The 19852-nt window shown below is 38.9% G+C and overlaps 1 protein-coding gene across 4 annotated transcripts in view; it reads right to left on the bottom strand.

The window, feature by feature from the left end:
* The window catches only part of LOC139407437 (EYA transcriptional coactivator and phosphatase 4), a 176483-nt gene that overhangs the window by 39367 nt on the left and 117264 nt on the right, over nt 1–19852 (bottom strand). For all 4 annotated transcript variants that reach the window (XM_071151227.1, XM_071151225.1, XM_071151226.1 and 1 more), the window contains 2 exons: nt 19459–19581; nt 18532–18617 (listed from right to left, as the gene is read on the bottom strand). In XM_071151227.1, coding sequence (XP_071007328.1) covers nt 18532–18617; nt 19459–19581 — 209 coding nt within the window. The remainder of the gene's footprint in view (nt 1–18531; nt 18618–19458; nt 19582–19852) is intronic.

Consider the following 19852-nt stretch of genomic DNA (forward strand, 5'->3'; position numbering starts at 1 on the left):
GTACTAGTACTGGGTCCATGATAACATGGCTATATACACAGGGTACTAGTACTGGGTCCATGATAACATGGCTATATACACAGGGTACTAGTACTGAGTAATGATAACTAGGCTATATACACTGGGTACCAGTACAGAGTCAGTGATAACATGGTTATATACACAGGGTACTAGTACTGAGTAATGATAACTAGGCTATATACACTGGGTACCAGTACTGGGTCCATGATAACTAGTCTATATACACAGGGTACTAGTACTGAGTAATGATAACATGGCTATATACACTGGGTACCAGTACTGGGTCCATGATAACATGGCTATATACACAGGGTACCAGTACTGGGTCCATGATAACATGGCTATATACACAGGGTACTAGTACTGAGTAATGATAACTAGGCTATATACACTGGGTACCAGTACTGAGTAATGATAACTAGGCTATATACACTGGGTACCAGTACTGGGTCCATGATAACATGGCTATATACACAGGGTACCAGTACTGAGTAATGATAACTAGGCTATATACACTGGGTACCAGTACTGGGTCCATGATAACATGGCTATATACACAGGGTACTAGTACTGAGTAATGATAACTAGGCTATATACACAGGGTACTAGTACTGAGTAATGATAACTTGGTTATATACACTGGGTACCAGTACTGAGTCAGTGATAACTAGGCTATATACACTGGGTACCAGTACTGGGTCCATGATAACATGGCTATATACACAGGGTACCAGTACTGGGTCCATGATAACATGGCTATATACACAGGGTACTAGTACTGAGTAATGATAACTTGGTTATATACACTGGGTACCAGTACTGGGTCCATGATAACATGGCTATGTACACAGGGTACTAGTACTGAGTAATGATAACTAGGCTATATACACAGGGTACCAGTACTGGGTCCATGATAACATGGCTATATACACTGGGTACCAGTACTGGGTCCTTGATAACATGGCTATATAGACAGGGTACTAGTACTGAGTAATGATAACTAGGCTATATACACTGGGTACCAGTACTGAGTCAGTGATAACATGGCTATATACACAGGGTACTAGTACTGAGTAATGATAACATGGCTATATACACAGGGTACTAGTACTGAGTAATGATAACTAGGCTATATACACTGGGTACCAGTACTGGGTCCATGATAACATGGCTATATACACAGGGTACTAGTACTGGGTCCATGATAACATGGCTATATACACTGGGTACCAGTACTGGGTCCATGATAACATGGCTATATACACAGGGTACTAGTACTGAGTAAAGATAACATGGCTATATACACAGGGTACTAGTACTGAGTAATGATAACTAGGCTATATACACTGGGTAACAGTACTGGGTCCATGATAACATGGCTATATACACAGGGTACTAGTACTGAGTAATGATAACATGGCTATATACACTGGGTACCAGTACTGGGTCCATGATAACATGGCTATATACACAGGGTACTAGTACTGAGTAATGATAACATGGCTATATACACTGGGTACCAGTACTGGGTCCATGATAACATGGCTATATACACAGGGTACTAGTACTGAGTAATGATAACTAGGCTATATACACTGGGTACCAGTACTGAGTAATGATAACATGGTTATATACACAGGGTACTAGTACTGGGTCAATGATAACATGGCTATATACACAGGGTACCAGTACTGGGTCCATGATAACATGGCTATATACACTGGGTACCAGTACTGGGTCCATGATAACATGGCTATATACACAGGGTACTAGTACTGAGTAATGATAACTAGGCTATATACACTGGGTACCAGTACTGAGTCAATGATAACTTGGCTATATACACAGGGTACCAGTACTGAGTCAGTGATAACTTGGCTATATACACAGGGTACCAGTACTGAGTCAGTGATAACTTGGCTATATACACAGGGTACCAGTACTGAGTCAATGATAACTTGGCTATATACACAGGGTACCAGTACTGAGTCAGTGATAACTTGGCTATATACACAGGGTACCAGTACTGAGTCAATGATAACATGGCTATATACACAGGGTACCAGTACTGAGTCAGTGATAACTTGGCTATATACACAGGGTACAGTACTGAGTCAGTGATAACTTGGCTATATACACAGGGTACCAGTACTGAGTCAGTGATAACTTGGCTATATACACTGGGTACCAGTACAGAGTCAATGATAACTAGGCTATGTACACAGGGTACCAGTACTGAGTCAATGATAACTAGGCTATAGACACAGGGTACCAGTACTGAGTCAGTGATAACTTGGCTATATACACTGGGTACCAGTACTGAGTCAATGTGCAGGGGTACAAGAGAGACAGTAGTTCCTGGTCTGTTATAACAGAGACAGTAGTTCCTGGTCTGTTATAATAGAGACAGTGGTTCCTGGTCTGTTATAATAGAGACAGTAGTTCCTGGTCTGTTATAATAGAGACAGTAGTTCCTGGTCTGTTATAATAAAGACATTAGTTCCTGGTCTGTTATAATAGAGACGGTAGTTCCTGGTCTGTTATAATAGAGTCAGTAGTTCCTGGTCTGTTATAATAGAGACATTAGTTCCTGGTCTGTTAAAATAGAGACATTAGTTCCTGGTCTGTAATAATAGAGACAGTAGTTCCTGATCTGTTATAATAGAGACAGTAGTTCCTGGTCTGTTATAATAGAGACAGTAGTTCCTGGTCTGTAATAATAGAGACAGTAGTTCCTGGTCTGTTATAATAGATACATTAGTTCCTGGTCTGTTATTATAGAGACAGTAGTTCCTGGTCTGTTGTTATAGAGACTAGTTCCTGGTCTGTTATTACAGAGACAGTAATTCCTGGTCTGTTATTATAGAGACAGTAGTTCCTGGGCTGTTATAATAGAGACAGTAGTTCCTGGTCTGTTATAATAGAGACAGTAATTCCTGGTCTGTTATGATAGAGACAGTAGTTCCTGGTCTGTTATAATAGAGACATTAGTTCCTAGTCTGTTATAATAGAGACAGTAGTTACTGGTCTGTTATTATAGAGACAGTAGTTCCTGGTCTGTTATAATAGAGACAGTAGTTCCTGGTCTGTTATATTAGAGACAGTAGTTCCTGTTCTGTTATAATAGACAGTGGGTCCTGGTCTGATATAATAGAGACAGTATTTCCTGGTCTGTTATAATAGAGACAGTGGTTCCTGGTCTGTTATAATAGAGACAGTAGTTCCTGATCTGTTATAATATAGACAGTAGTTCCTGGTCTGTTATAATAGAGACAGTAGTTCCTGGTCTGTTTTAACAGAGACAGTAGTTCCTGGTCTGTTATAATAGAGACAGTAGTTCCTGGTCTGTTATAATAGAGACAGTAGTTCCTGGTCTGTTATAATAGAGACAGTAGTTCCTGGTCTGTTTAATGGAGACAGTAGTTCCTGGTCTGTTATAACAGAGACAGTAGTTCCTGGTCTGTTATTATAGAGACAGTAGTTCCTGGTCTGTTATAATAGAGACAGTAATTCCTGGTCTGTTATTATAGAGACAGTAGTTCCTGGTCTGTTATTATAGAGACAGTAGTTCCTGGTCTGTTATTATAGCGACAGTAGTTCCTGGACTTTTATAATAGATACATTAGTTCCTGGTCTGTTAAAATAGAGACACCAGTTCCTGGTCTGTTATTATAGAGACAGTAGTTCCTGGTCTGTTATTATAGAGACAGTAGTTCCTGGTCTGTTATTACAGAGACAGTAGTTCCTGGTCTGTTATTACAGAGACAGTAGTTCCTGGTCTGTTATTACAGAGACAGCAGTTCCTGGTCTGATATAATAGCGACATTAGTTCCTGGTCTGTTATAATAGAGACAGTAGTTCATGGTCTGTTATTATAGAGACAGTAGTTCCTGGTCTGTTATTATAGAGACAGTAGTTCCTGGTCTGTAGATTGAATTTCTCAATTCTATGCTTATTTTTTATGTATTGTTTTTTTATTTCATGCTACATTTTTTTTCTCTGTTGATATTTATTAATACTGATGCTCAAATACATTGTTCATTTTTGTAATTTTTCATATTCATTACTTTGGCATTAGTGGCCACCACCCATTCATGCCAGTAAAGCGAGAGAATGGCAGAGGGAGAGAGAGACAGAGAGAGACTGACAGGGGGAGAGAGAGAGAGACAGAGAGAGACTGACAGAGGGAGAGAGAGAGAGAGTGAGAGAGAGAGAGAGAGACAGAGAGAGAGAGAGAGAGAGAGAGAGAAAGATTGATATTGGGAGAAAGAGAGACTGACAGAGGGAGAGATAGAGACAGAGATACCAGAGAGAGAAAAAGAGAGACAGAGATAGATAGAGAGAGACACAGATAGATAGATAGAGACAGAGATAGATAGAGACAGAGATAGATAGAGACAGAGATAGATAGAGAGAGACATAGATAGATAGAGACAGAGATAGATAGAGATAGATAGAGACAGAGATAGATAGAGACAGAGATAGATAGAGACAGAGATAGATAGAGACAGAGATAGATAGAGAGAGACAGAGATAGATAGAGACAGAGATAGATAGAGATAGATAGAGACAGAGATAGATAGAGACAGAGATAGAGAGATAGATAGAGACAGAGATAGATAGAGACAGAGATAGATAGAGACAGAGATAGATAGAGACAGAGATAGAGAGATAGATAGAGACAGAGATAGATAGAGACAGAGATAGATAGAGATAGATAGAGACAGAGATAGATAGAGACAGAGATAGATAGAGATAGATAGAGACAGAGATAGATAGAGACAGAGATAGATAGAGACAGAGATAGATAGAGATAGATAGAGAGAGACAGAGATAGATAGAGACAGAGATAGATAGAGATAGATAGAGACAGAGATAGATAGAGACAGAGATAGATAGAGACAGAGATAGATAGAGACAGAGATAGAGAGATAGATAGAGACAGAGATAGATAGAGACAGAGATAGATAGAGACAGAGATAGAGAGATAGATAGAGACAGAGATAGATAGAGACAGAGATAGATAGAGATAGATAGAGACAGAGATAGATAGAGACAGAGATAGATAGAGATAGATAGAGACAGAGATAGATAGAGACAGAGATAGATAGAGACAGAGATAGATAGAGATAGATAGAGACAGAGATAGATAGAGACAGAGATAGATAGAGATAGATAGAGACAGAGATAGATAGAGACAGAGATAGATAGAGACAGAGATAGATAGAGATAGATAGAGAGAGACAGAGATAGATAGAGACAGAGATAGATAGAGATAGATAGAGACAGAGATAGATAGAGACAGAGATAGATAGAGACAGAGATAGATAGAGACAGAGATAGAGAGATAGATAGAGAGGGGCAGAGAGAGAAACATTTTGCTACATCTGCAAATCACGTGTATGTGACCAATGAAAATGGATTTGAAAAAAATTCTAGACCACCTGTACTCCACACACAGAGACACGTACAAAACTCTCCCTCGGCCCTCCATTTGGCAAATCTGATCATAATTCTACCCTCCTGATTCCTGCTTACAAGCAGAAACTAAAGCAGGAAGTACCAGTGACTCGCTCAATAAGAAAGTGGTCAGTGACGCAGATGCTACGCTAGAACAGGCTGGAATATGTTCCGACAATCATCAAATGGCATTGAGGAGCATACCAACTCAGTCATCGGCTTCATCAATAAGTGCATCGACGACGTCGTCCCCACAGTGACCGTACGTACACCCCCCAACCAGAAGCCCTGGATTACAGGCAACATCCACACTGAGCAAAAGGCAAGAGCTGCCACTTTCAAGGAGCGGGACACTAACCCGGACGCTTATAAGAAATCCCACAATGCCCTCAGACGAACCGGCAAACAGGCAAAGCGTCAATACAAGATTAAGATTGAATCCTACGACACTGGCTCTGACGTTCATCAGATGTGGAAGGGCTTGAAAACTATTACGGACTACAAAGGGAATCCCAGCCGTGAGCTGCCCAGTGAAGCAAGCCTAATTGACGAGCGAAATGCCTTTTCTGTTCACTTTGAGGCAAGCAACACTGAAGCATGCACGAGAGCACCAACTGTTCTGGACGACTGTGTGATCACGCTCTCGGTAGCCGATGTGGGCAAGGACCTCTTTAAACAGGTCGACATTCACAAAGCCACGGGGCCAGACGGATTACCAGGACGTGTCCTCAAAGGATGCACAGACCAACTGGCAGGTGTCTTCACTGATATTTTCTACCTTTCCCAGACTGAGTCTGTAATACCTACATGTTTTAAGCAGACCACCATAGACCCTGTGCTCAAAGAAGCGAAGGTAACCTGCCTAAATGATTACCACCTCATAGCACTCACATCGGTAGCCATGAAGTGCTTTGATAGGCTGGTCATGGCTCACATCAACAGCATCCTCCCAGATACCCTAGACCCACTCCAATTCGCATACTGCCCCAACAGATCCACAGATGATGCAATCTCAATCGCACTCCACACTGCCCTATCCCACCTGGACAAAAGGAACACCTATGTGAGAATGCTATTCATTGACTACAGCTCAGAGTTCAACACCATAGTGCCCTCAAAGCTGATTACTAAGCTAAGAACCCTGGGACTAAACACCTCCCTCTGCAACTGGATCCTGGACTTCCTGACGGGCCGCCCCCAGGTGGTGAGGGTAGGCAACAACACGTCTGCCACTCTGATCCTCAACACTGGGGCCCCTCAGGGGTGCGTGATTAGTCCCCTCCTGTACTCCCTGTTCACCCACGACTGCATGACCAAACACGACTCCAAAACCATCATTAAGTTTGCTGAAGACACAACAGTGGTAGGCCTGATCACCGACAACGATGAGACAGCCTATAGGGAGGAGTTCAGAGACCTGGCAGTGTGTTGCCAGGACAACAACCTCTCCCTCAACGTGAGCAAGACAAAGGAGATGATCAAGGACTACAGGAAAAGGCGGGCCAAACAGGCGCCCATTAACATCGACGGGGCTGTAGTGGAGGGGTCGAGAGTTTCAAGTTCCTTGGTGTCCACATCACCAACAAACTATCATGGTCCAAACACACCAAGACAGTTATGAAGAGCACGACAACAAATTTTCCCCCTCAGGAGACTGAAAAGATTTGGCATGGGTCCCCAGATCCTCAAAAAGTTCTACAGCTGCAACATTGAGAGCTGCTCGGCATCTGACCATAAGGCGCTACAGAGGGTTGTGCGTACGGCCCAGTATATCACTGGGGCCAAGCTTCCTGCCATCCAGGACCTACAGTTGAAGTCGGACATTTACATACACCTTAGCAAATACATTTAAACTCTGTTTTTCACAAGTAGAGGGAATGATTTATTATTCATCACATTCCCAGTGGGTCAGAAGTTTACATACACTCAATTAGTATTTGGTAGCATTGCCTTTAAATAGTTTAACTTGGGTCAAACATTTTGGGTAGACTTCCACAAGCTTCCGACAATAAATTGGGTGAATTTTGCCCCATTCCTACTGACAGAGCTGGTGTAACTGAGTCAGGTTTGTAGGCCTCCTTGCTCGCACACGCTTTTTCAGTTCTGCCCACACATTTTCTATAGGATTGAGGCCAGGGCTTTGTGATGGCCACTCCAATACCTTGACTTTGTTGTCCTTAAGCCATTTTGCCACAATTTTGGAAGTATGCTTGGGGTCATTGTCCATTTGGAAGACCCATTTGCGACCAAGCTTTCACTTCCTGACTGATGTCTTGAGATGTTGCTTCAATATATCCACATAATTTTCCTGCCTCATGATGCCATCTATTTTGTGAAGTGCACCAGTCCCTCCTGCAGCAAAGTACTCCCACAACATGATGCTGCCATCCCTGTGCTTACAAGCCTCCCCCTTTTTCCTCCAAACATAACAATGGTCATTATGGCCAAACAGTTCTATTTTTGTTTCATCAGACCAGAGGACATTTCACCAAAAAGTACGATCTTTGTCCCCATGTGCAGTTGCAAACCAGTAGTCTGGCTTTTTTTATGGTGGTTTTGAAGCAGTGGCTTCTTCCTTGCTGAGCGACCTTTTAGTTTATGTCGATATGGGACTCGTTTTACTGTGGATATACACTGCTCAAAAAAATAAAGGGAACACTAAAATAACACATCCTAGATCTGAATGAATGAAATATTCTTATTAAATACTTTTTTCTTTACATAGTTGAATGTGCTGACAACAAAATCACACAAAAATGATCAGTGGAAATCAAATGTATCAACTCATGGAGGTCTGGATTTGGAGTCACACTCAAAATTAAAGTGGAAAACCACTCCAAACCCTCCTACGGCCTCCTCCACGTCTCCTGATGTACTGGCCTGTCTCCTGGTAGCGCCTCCATGCTCTGGACACTACGCTGACAGACACAGCAAACCTTCTTGCCATATCTCGCATTGATGTGCCATCCTGGATGAGCTGCACTACCTGAGCCACTTGTGTGGGTTGAAGACTCCGTCTCATGCTACCACTAGAGCCAGCATTCAAAAGTGACCAAAACATCAGCCAGGAAGCATAGGAACTGAGAAGTGGTCTGTGGTCCCCACCTGCAGAACCACTCCTTTATTGGGGGTGTCTTGCTAAATGCCTATGATTTCCACCTCCACAGCTGAAGGATAGCTGAAGGACAGCTGAAGGATACCTGAAGGACAGCTGAAGGACAGCTGAAGGACAGCTGGAGGATAGCTGAAGGACAGCTGAAGGACAGCTGAAGGATAGCTGAAGGACAGCTGAAGGACAGCTGAAGGACAGCTGAAGGACAGCTGAAGGACAGCTGGAGGATAGCTGAAGGATAGCTGAAGGACAGCTGAAGGACAGCTGAAGGACAGCTGGAGGATAGCTGAAGGACAGCTGAAGGACAGCTGAAGGACAGCTGAAGGACAGCTGAAGGACAGCTGGAGGATAGCTGAAGGACAGCTGAATGACAGCTGGAGGATAGCTGAAGGATAGCTGAAGAACAGCTGGAGGATAGCTAAAGGACAGCTGGAGGATAGTCAGTCTGTCAGTTCAGGAAGAAACAACAATAATTTGCAGAATAGTCTAATAGACCTACGACTTCATAGTATAGCCATTAGTAGGTTATAGTCTAATAGACCTACGACTACGTAGTATAGCCATTAGTAAGTTATAGTCCAATAGACCTACGACTTCATAGTATAGCCATTAGTAGGTTATAGTCCAATAGACCTACAACTACATAGTATAGCCATTAGTAGGTTATAGTCTAATAGACCTACGACTACGTAGTATAGCCATTAGTAGGTTATAGTCTAATTGACCTACGACTACGTAGTATAGCCATTAGTAGGTTATAGTCTAATAGACCTACAACTACATTGTATAGCTATTAGTAGGTTATAGTCTAATAGACCTACAACTACATAGTATAGCCATTAGTAGGTTATAGTCTAATAGACCTACAACTACATAGTATAGCCATTTGTAGGTTATAGTCTAATAGACCTACAACTACGTAGTATAGCCATTAGTAAGTTATAGTCCAATAGACCTACAACTACATAGTATAGCCATTAGTAGGTTATAGTCTAATAGACCTACGACTACGTAGTATAGCCATTAGTAGGTTATAGTCCAATAGACCTAGAAAGGTCAAATTTGATGACACAACTAAATATACCTATCTCAGTCTTAACATCAGAGTATCGGTGGAGTTTGGCGTTGCTTTCAAAACACTAGCAGAGAAAGGAGAGAATTCAACTCAACAAAGAAAACAATACACAAACACAAAAAAATCTGTATTGGATATTTATTTATTTGATTTGTTATTACTGTATTTTTTTTTATTTCTTCCCTTTAGTATTATATCTACTATTCTTCATGTTGTTTTAATATCTACTATTCTTCTTGTTGTTTTAATATCTACTATTCTTCATGTTGTTTTAATATCTACTATTCTTCATGTTGTTTTAATATCTACTATTCTTCATGTTGTTTTAATATCTACTATTCTTGTTGTTGTTTTAATATCTACTATTCTTATTGTTGTTTTAATATCTACTATTCTTCTTGTTGTTTTAATATCTACTATTCTTCATGTTGTTTTAATATCTACTATTCTTCATGTTGTTTTAATATCTACTATTCTTCATGTTGTTTTAATATCTACTATTCTTCATGTTGTTTTAATATCTACTATTCTTGTTGTTGTTTTAATATCTACTATTCTTCATGTTGTTTTAATATCTACTATTCTTCATGTTGTTTTAATATCTACTATTCTTCATGTTGTTTTAATATCTACTATTCTTGTTGTTGTTTTAATATCTACTATTCTTCATGTTGTTTTAATATCTACTATTCTTCATGTTGTTTTAATATCTACTATTCTTCATGTTGTTTTAATATCTACTATTCTTGTTGTTGTTTTAATATCTACTATTCTTCATGTTGTTTTAATATCTACTATTCTTCATGTTGTTTTAATATCTACTATTCTTCATGTTGTTTTAATATCTACTATTCTTGTTGTTGTTTTAATATCTACTATTCTTCATGTTGTTTTAATATCTACTATTCTTCATGTTGTTTTAATATCTACTATTCTTCATGTTGTTTTAATATCTACTATTCTTCATGTTGTTTGAATATCTACTATTCTTGTTGTTGTTTTAATATCTACTATTCTTCATGTTGTTTTAATATCTACTATTCTTGTTGTTGTTTTAATATCTACTATTCTTCATGTTGTTTTAATATCTACTATTCTTCATGTTGTTTTAATATCTACTATTCTTCATGTTGTTTTAATATCTACTATTCTTCATGTTGTTTTAATATCTACTATTCTTCATGTTGTTTTAATATCTACTATTCTTGTTGTTGTTTTAATATCTACTATTCTTCATGTGGTTTTAATATCTACTATTCTTCATGTTGTTTTAATATCTACTATACTTAAAGATGTTTTAATATCTACTATTCTTATTGTTGTTTTAATATCTATGATTCTTAAAGATGATGTTTTAATATCTCCTATTCTTATTGTTGTTTTAATATCTAATATTCTTCTTGTTGTTTTAACATCTAATATTCTTCTTGTTGTTTTAATATCTAATATTCTTCTTGTTGTTTCAATATCTAATATTCTTAAAGATGTTGTTTTAATATCTAATATTCTTTTTGTTGTTTTAATATCTAATATTCTTCTTGTTGTTTCAATATCTAATATTCTTAAATATGTTGTTTTAATATCTACTATTCTTAAAGATGTTGTTTTAATATCTACTATTCTTGTTGTTGTTTTAATATCTACTATTCTTCATGTTGTTTTAATATCTACTATTCTTCATGTTGTTTTAATATCTACTATTCTTCATGTTGTTTTAATATCTACTATTCTTGTTGTTGTTTTAATATCTACTATTCTTCATGTTGTTTTAATATCTACTATTCTTCATGTTGTTTTAATATCTACTATTCTTCATGTTGTTTTAATATCTACTATTCTTGTTGTTGTTTTAATATCTACTATTCTTCATGTTGTTTTAATATCTACTATTCTTCATGTTGTTTTAATATCTACTATTCTTCATGTTGTTTTAATATCTACTATTCTTCATGTTGTTTGAATATCTACTATTCTTGTTGTTGTTTTAATATCTACTATTCTTCATGTTGTTTTAATATCTACTATTCTTCATGTTGTTTTAATATCTACTATTCTTCATGTTGTTTTAATATCTACTATTCTTGTTGTTGTTTTAATATCTACTATTCTTCATGTTGTTTTAATATCTACTATTCTTCATGTTGTTTTAATATCTACTATTCTTCATGTTGTTTTAATATCTACTATTCTTCATGTTGTTTTAATATCTACTATTCTTCATGTTGTTTTAATATCTACTATTCTTGTTGTTGTTTTAATATCTACTATTCTTCATGTGGTTTTAATATCTACTATTCTTCATGTTGTTTTAATATCTACTATACTTAAAGATGTTTTAATATCTACTATTCTTATTGTTGTTTTAATATCTATGATTCTTAAAGATGATGTTTTAATATCTCCTATTCTTATTGTTGTTTTAATATCTAATATTCTTCTTGTTGTTTTAACATCTAATATTCTTCTTGTTGTTTTAATATCTAATATTCTTCTTGTTGTTTCAATATCTAATATTCTTAAAGATGTTGTTTTAATATCTAATATTCTTTTTGTTGTTTTAATATCTAATATTCTTCTTGTTGTTTCAATATCTAATATTCTTAAATATGTTGTTTTAATATCTACTATTCTTAAAGATGTTGTTTTAATATCTACTATTCTTGTTGTTGTTTTAATATCTACTATTCTTGTTGTTGTTTTAATATCTACTATTCTTCATGTTGTTTTAATATCTGCTATTCTTCATGTTGTTTTAATATCTAATATTCTTCTTGTTGTTTTAATATCTACTATTCTTAAAGAAGTTGTTTTAATATCTGCTATTCTTAACGTTGTTTTAATATCTGATATTCTTAATGTTGTTTTAATATCTACTATACTTAAAGATGTTGTTTTAATATCTACTATTCTTGTTGTTGTTTTAATATCTACTATTCTTCATGTTGTTTTAATATCTGCTATTCTTCATGTTGTTTTAATATCTAATATTCTTCTTGTTGCTTTAATATCTACTATTCTTAAAGATGTTGTTTTAATATCTGCTATTCTTAACGTTGTTTTAATATCTGATATTCTTAATGTTGTTTTAATATCTACTATATTTAAAGATGTTGTTTTAATATCTACTATTCTTGTTGTTGTTTTAATATCTACTATTCTTGTTTTTGTTTTAATATCTACTATTCTTCATGTTGTTTTAATATCTACTATTCTTCATGTTGTTTTAATATCTACTATTCTTCATGTTGTTTAATATCTACTATTCTTGTTGTTGTTTTAATATCTGCTATTCTTATTGTTGTTTTAATATCTGATATTCTTAATGTTGTTTTAATATCTAATATTCTTCTTGTTGTTTTAATATCTACTATTCTTGTTGTTGTTTTAATATCTACTATTCTTGTTGTTGTTTTAATATCTACTATTCTTGTTGTTGTTATAATATCTACTATTCTTCATGTTGTTTTAATATCTACTATTCTTATTGTTGCTTTCACTGAGAGAGTGATGGAGAGAAAGAGACTGACAGAGGGACAGAGAAACAAACAGAGGGACAGAGAGACAAACAGAGGGACAGAGAGACAAACAGAGGGACAGAGAGACAAACAGAGGGACAGAGAGACAAACAGAAGGACAGAGAGACAAACAGAAGGACAGAGAGACAAACAGAGGGACAGAGAGACAAACATAGGGACAGAAAGACAAACAGAGGGACAGAGAGAAAAACAAAGGGACAGAGAGACAGACAGAGGGACAGAGAGACAGACAGAGGGAAAGAGAGACAGACAGTGGGACAGAGAGACAATCAGAGGGACAGAGAGACAGAGGGGAGACAGAGATACAGAGAGAGAGGGAGACAGATAGACAGACAGAGAGGGGGAGACAGAGAGAAAGACAGGGGGCGAGAAGGAGCACGACAGAGAGAGAGAGAGAGAGAGAGAGAGAGAGAGAGAGAGAGAGAGGGAGACAGAGAGAGGGAGACAGAGAGAGAGAGATACAGAGAGAGAGGGAGACAGAGAGAGAGAGACAGAGAGAGAGAGAGAGAGAGACAAAGAGAGAGAGGGAGACAGAGAGAGGGAGACAGAGAGAGAGAGATACAGAGAGAGAGGGAGACAGAGAGAGAGGGAGACAGACAGAGGGACAGAGGGACAGAGGGACAGAGAGAGGGACAGACAGATGGGGTTCTGGAAGAGTGTTTTACTACTCCTCCCCCTCTCATCCCCCACTTCTCTGTTCTCTTTATTCACTCATTCCCTCTCTTTCCTTTCTTCTCCTCTCTTTCATACATTCCTAACAGTTAAAGCCTATGTTCCAAATGGCACCATATTAGCCCAATGTCTTTGGTCAGAAGTAGTGCACTATGTAGGGTATAGGGTGCCAATTGGAATAGAGACAAAGTCTTGTGTGTTTTAACTGACTCAGTGCAGATGGAGTCTTTATAGGAGAGATCACTAAAGCTGTCACGTTTTCTTTCTGAACAAGTACTATAAAGCCACACACACACACACACACACACACACACACACACACACACACACACACACACACACACACACACACACACACACACACACACACACACACACACACACATCCTTGCTACCGTGGCTTTTTCTTTTAAAGACATCGATGCTAATTCTCTCCACTTTCTGGAGGACCGAGTTTTGAAATCAGAGGAATGCCCGGAGGAAGCTAAGGAGACGGAGAAAACTCAGCCGTTTGATTGCAAATATGAGGAGGGAGTCGAAAAGAGAACACGGAGAAGGATGCTGTATAAAACACCTGTCTCCGGATTACATCTTCAGCCTAAGGGCAACCGTGGCAACCATGACAGAGAGGGAGAAGCATCCATTCATGTGTACAGGTAAGAGAGTCCAGATAGATTTCCAGATATTATATTATCAAATTAAAGAGTGCTGTTATCTAGCTGGCTAATGTTAGCTGGCTGGCTCACTAGCTAATGTTACGTGTATGGAATGTGTAGAAATATGATTTGTATCTCTGAGTAATTTGCATTGGTAGTTATAGCCTAATGTTAGCTAGCTAACACTGAAACTAGTTGGTTAGCTTTAGCTACCTGTAGACTCATACAGGGTAGTAACGTCATGAGTTGGGATTATGGTTCATTGTTTCGCTAGCTAGCTAGTTAGCCACATGTCTAAACCAAAAACTCCACAACGCCAGTAACTATTTCACTGTACCGTTTACACCTTCTGTATCCCGTCCATGTGACAAATAAACCTTGATTTTATTTGACATAGAGTGTGTTTACCAGAGACGGTAATGTGAAGAACAACATGACCTGCACCAAAGTCAGATCAGGATATAACGTTAGGCCAACGAGACAGTTTCCAAGTTCTACAATTCTCCGGTAGACTGAGTAGTAGCCCTGTTTTTATTTCATCAAACTCGGAACCGGAAGCTATTTTCTGTAATTAACGCTCCATCAACTTGTACATAATTAACTTGTTGTGAGTTTATTTTCCTGTAATAATGAAGACAAGTTATCTAAAGTTAAGATAAGGGGCATTATGATAAGGGGCATTATTTGAACTGGCTAGCCAGCTAGCTAACTTAACATTAGCTAGCTAGCTAACTTAACTTTAACTAGCCAGCTAACTTAACTTTAGCTAGCTAGCTAACTTAACTTTAGCTAGCTAGCTAACTTAACTTTAGCTAGCCAGCTAACTTAACATTAGCTAGCTAGCTAACTTAACTTTAGCTAGCCAGCTAACTTAACTTTAGCTAGCTAGCTAACTTAACTTTAGCTAGCTAGCTAACTTAACTTTAGCTAGCTAGCTAACTTAACTTTAGCTAGCCAGCTAAATTAACTTTAGCTAGCTAGCTAACTTAACTTTAGCTAGCTAGCTAAGGAGCTAGAAACGAACCAAAACATTGTTTCGAAAGTTGCTTTTAGTTGCCTGGTTTGCCAGAAAACACATTTACTAAATTCATTTTTAAACGGATGGGTTTATTGGTGTTAATATACACCAGTTATGCTATTTTGGACCACCGGGCTGCTGATGTTATGCAGCCTGGTGGTCCAAATGCCAGGGATCCCTGGGAGTGCATTCTGATGAAGATCATCAAAGGTAAGTTAATATTTATAATGCTATTTCTGACTTCTGTTGACTCCACAACATGGCGGATATCTGTTTGGGTTGTTTTGGTCTCTGAGCGCTGTACTCAGATTATTGGATGGTGTGCTTTTTCGGTAAAGCTTTTTTTAAATCTGACACAGCGGTTGCATTAATACACTACAGTACTCACTCTGTTTAGTACACTACAGTACTCACTCTGTTTAGTACGCTACAGTACTCACTCTGTTTACTACACTACAGTACTCACTCTGTTTAGTACACTACAGTACTCACTCTGTTAAGTACACTACAGTACTCACTCTGTTTAGTACACGACAGTACTCACTCTGTTTAGTACACTACAGTACTCGCTCTATTAAGTACACTACAGTACTCACTCTGTTTAGTACACTACAGTACTCACTCTGTTAAGTACACTACAGTACTCACTCTGTTTAGTACGCTACAGTACTCACTCTGTTTAATACACTACAGTACTCACTCTGTTTAGTACACTACAGTACTCACTCTGTTTAGTACACTACAGTACTCACTCTGTTAAAACACTACAGTACTCACTCTGTTTAATACACTACAGTACTCACTCTGTTTAGTACACTACAGTACTCACTCTGTTTAGTACACTACAGTACTCACTCTGTTTAGTACACTACAGTACTCACTCTGTTAAGTACACTACAGTACTCACTCTGTCTAGTACACTACAGTACTCACTCTGTTTAGTACGCTACAGTACTCACTCTGTTTTATACACTACAGTACTCACTCTGTTTAGTACACTACAGTACTCACTCTGTTTAGTACACTACAGTACTCACTCTGTTAAAACACTACAGTATTCACTCTGTTTAATACACTACAGTACTCACTCTGTTTAGTACACTACAGTACTCACTCTGTTTAGTACACTACAGTACTCACTCTGTCTAGTACACTACAGTACTCACTCTGTCTAGTACACTACAGTACTCACTCTGTTTAGTACACTGCAGTACTCACTCTGTTTAGTACACTACAGTACTCACTCTGTTTAGTACACTACAGTACTCACTCTGTTTAGTACACTACAGTACTCACTCTGTTAAGTACACTACGGTACTCACTCTGTTAAAACACTACAGTACTCACTCTGTTTAATACACTACAGTACTCACTCTGTTAAGTACACTACAGTACTCACTCTGTTTAGTACACTACAGTACTCACTCTGTTAAGTACACTACAGTACTCACTCTGTCTAGTACACTACAGTACTCACTCTGTTTAGTACACTACAGTACTCACTCTGTTTAGTACACTACAGTACTCACTCTGTTATGTACACTACAGTACTCACTCTGTCTAGTACACTACAGTACTCACTCTGTCTAGTACACTACAGTACTCACTCTGTTTAGTACACTGCAGTACTCACTCTGTTTAGTACACTACAGTACTCACTCTGTTTAGTACACTACAGTACTCACTCTGTTTAGTACACTACAGTACTCACTCTGTTAAGTACACTACGGTACTCACTCTGTTAAAACACTACAGTACTCACTCTGTTTAGTACACTACAGTACTCACTCTGTTTAATACACTACAGTACTCACTCTGTTAAGTACACTACAGTACTCACTCTGTTTAGTACACTACAGTACTCACTCTGTTAAGTACACTACAGTACTCACTCTGTCTAGTACACTACAGTACTCACTATGTCTAGTACACTACAGTACTCACTCTGTTTAGTACACTACAGTACTCACTCTGTTTAGTACACTACAGTACTCACTCTGTTATGTACACTACAGTACTCACTCTGTCTAGTACACTACAGTACTCACTCTGTTTAGTACACTACAGTACTCACTCTGTTTAGTACACTACAGTACTCATTCTGTTTAGCACATGGCCTCACATGTGAATCCTTAAAGAGATGGGTGGGGCTAAAGGCTTAAGAGGGTGTAAACGAGACCAAAACATTCAAGGGCTATTTTCTCAAAAGTGGGGTTAGAAGTTTATCAACTTTCAAAGCAAAATTTAACTACTATAGTTGACTACCATTGACCAAGGCCCATAGGGTATATAGTCACTACTACTGACCAAGGCCCATAGGGTATATAGTCACTACTACTGACCAAGGCCCATAGGGTATATAGTCACTACTACTGACCAAGGCCCATAGGGTATATAGTCACTACTACTGACCAAGGCCCATAGGGTATATAGTCACTACTACTGACCAAGGCCCATAGGGTATATAGTCACTACTACTGACCAAGGCCCATAGGGTATATAGTGCTATTAGGAACGTAACCTAAGATAAATATTCTGTCCAAAACAGATTTTTGAAATGAATAATCGTATTGGGTATATTTGAGTTTATTTGGGTGGGGTAACCATGTTCTCCCGATCCACTGTGTTACGAGCATTCTAACACAAACACAAGTCATTCTAGGCTCAAGGACAGTACAGGCTCAAGGACAGTACAGGCTCAAGGACAGTACAGGCTCAAGGACAGTACAGGCTCAAGAACTCTGACACAGCAGTCAAACACTTAGGTAGTTATAGAAGTAACCGTGTGGATTCTAGACAGAGTTCCACAGTAGGGATAGACTTGTGTTGTTGTTGAGGTTTAAGAATGCTTGTTATAGACGCTTACATACATACACACACACCAAAAACACACACACACACACACACACACACACACACACACACACACACACACACACACACACACCAAAACACACCCATGCACGCATACACACAGGTACCTGCTGTGGAGCAGTGTAGTTGGCTGGGTTGGACACAGAGTTGTTACTGGAGTACAGACCAGATGATGATGATGTGAAACTGGACCCTGGGGAGAGAAGGAGAGAGAGAGAGACAGAGACAGAGACAGAGACAGAGACAGAGAGAGAGACAGAGAGAGACAGAGACAGAGACAGAGAGAGAGACAGAGAGAGACAGAGAGAGAGACAAAGAGAGAGAGACAGAGAGACAGAGAGACAGAGAGACAGAAACAGAGAGACAGAGAGATAGAGAGAGACAGAGAGAGAGACAGAGAGACAGAGAGAGAGAGAGAGAGAGAGACATAGAGACAGAGAGACAGAGAGACAGAGAGACAGAGAGAGAGAGAGAGAGAGAGAGACACAGAGACAGAGAGACAGAGAGAGAGAGAGAGAGAGAGAGACACAGAGACAGAGAGATAGAGAGAGACAGAGACAGAGAGAGAGACAGAGAGAGAGACAGAGAGAGAGACAGAGAGAGAGAGAGAGAGAGAGACAGAGAGACAGAGAGACAGAGAGACAGAGAGACAGAGAGACAGAGAGAGAGAGAGAGAGACAGAGAGACAGAGAGAGAGAGAGAGATGAATTAATCTCGTGTCAAATCATTTTCCCGACATAACAGGTATTGAGATATATCTATTTTTGATTCCTATAACCTTTATTTAGGGAATACCACTGGAGTCCAGGGTCTCTTTTTCAATGATACTCTGTGTTACTACAAACACCTATCCAGACAGCTTAAACAGACACAATTACATACAGAGTTCACTCCACAATGAACAGGGCCTGAATTTTAGTCTTACCTAATGAAGGCAGGAATTCCCACTTAAGTCATGCTAGTACGGTATCTGTCACCTGATTGGTCAGGTTTCCACTCTCACATTACTTCGATTGTATGTTTCGCTAACTGACCTGGCATCTGATATGGTGAGTAGGCTGTCTGTCCAGGCTGTGGTGTGTAGTTGATGCTGGTCTGTAGGGGGGTTTGGGAGAGACCCCCCTCTGTCTTCATACCTGGTAGCATCACACCCAGGTCTGGAGAGAGGGGGAGGTAGGGGGAGAGAGAGGAGAGAGAGAGAGAGAGAGAGAGAGGGGAGAGAGGAAAGGAGAGAGAGAGGGGGAGGCGGAGAGAGAGAGAGAGAGAGAGAGAGAGAGAGAGAGAGAGGTGGAGGGAGAGAGAAAGAGGGGAGAGAGAGAGAGAGAGAAAGAGGGAGGAGAGAGAGAGAGGGGGAGGGAAAGAGAGAGAGAGAGAGAGAGAGAGAGAGAGAGAGAGAGAGAGGGGGGAGGGAGAGAGTGAGAGAAAGAA

This window comes from Oncorhynchus clarkii, chromosome 4 (assembly GCF_045791955.1).
Source record: "Oncorhynchus clarkii lewisi isolate Uvic-CL-2024 chromosome 4, UVic_Ocla_1.0, whole genome shotgun sequence".
Lineage (NCBI taxonomy): Eukaryota > Metazoa > Chordata > Actinopteri > Salmoniformes > Salmonidae > Oncorhynchus > Oncorhynchus clarkii.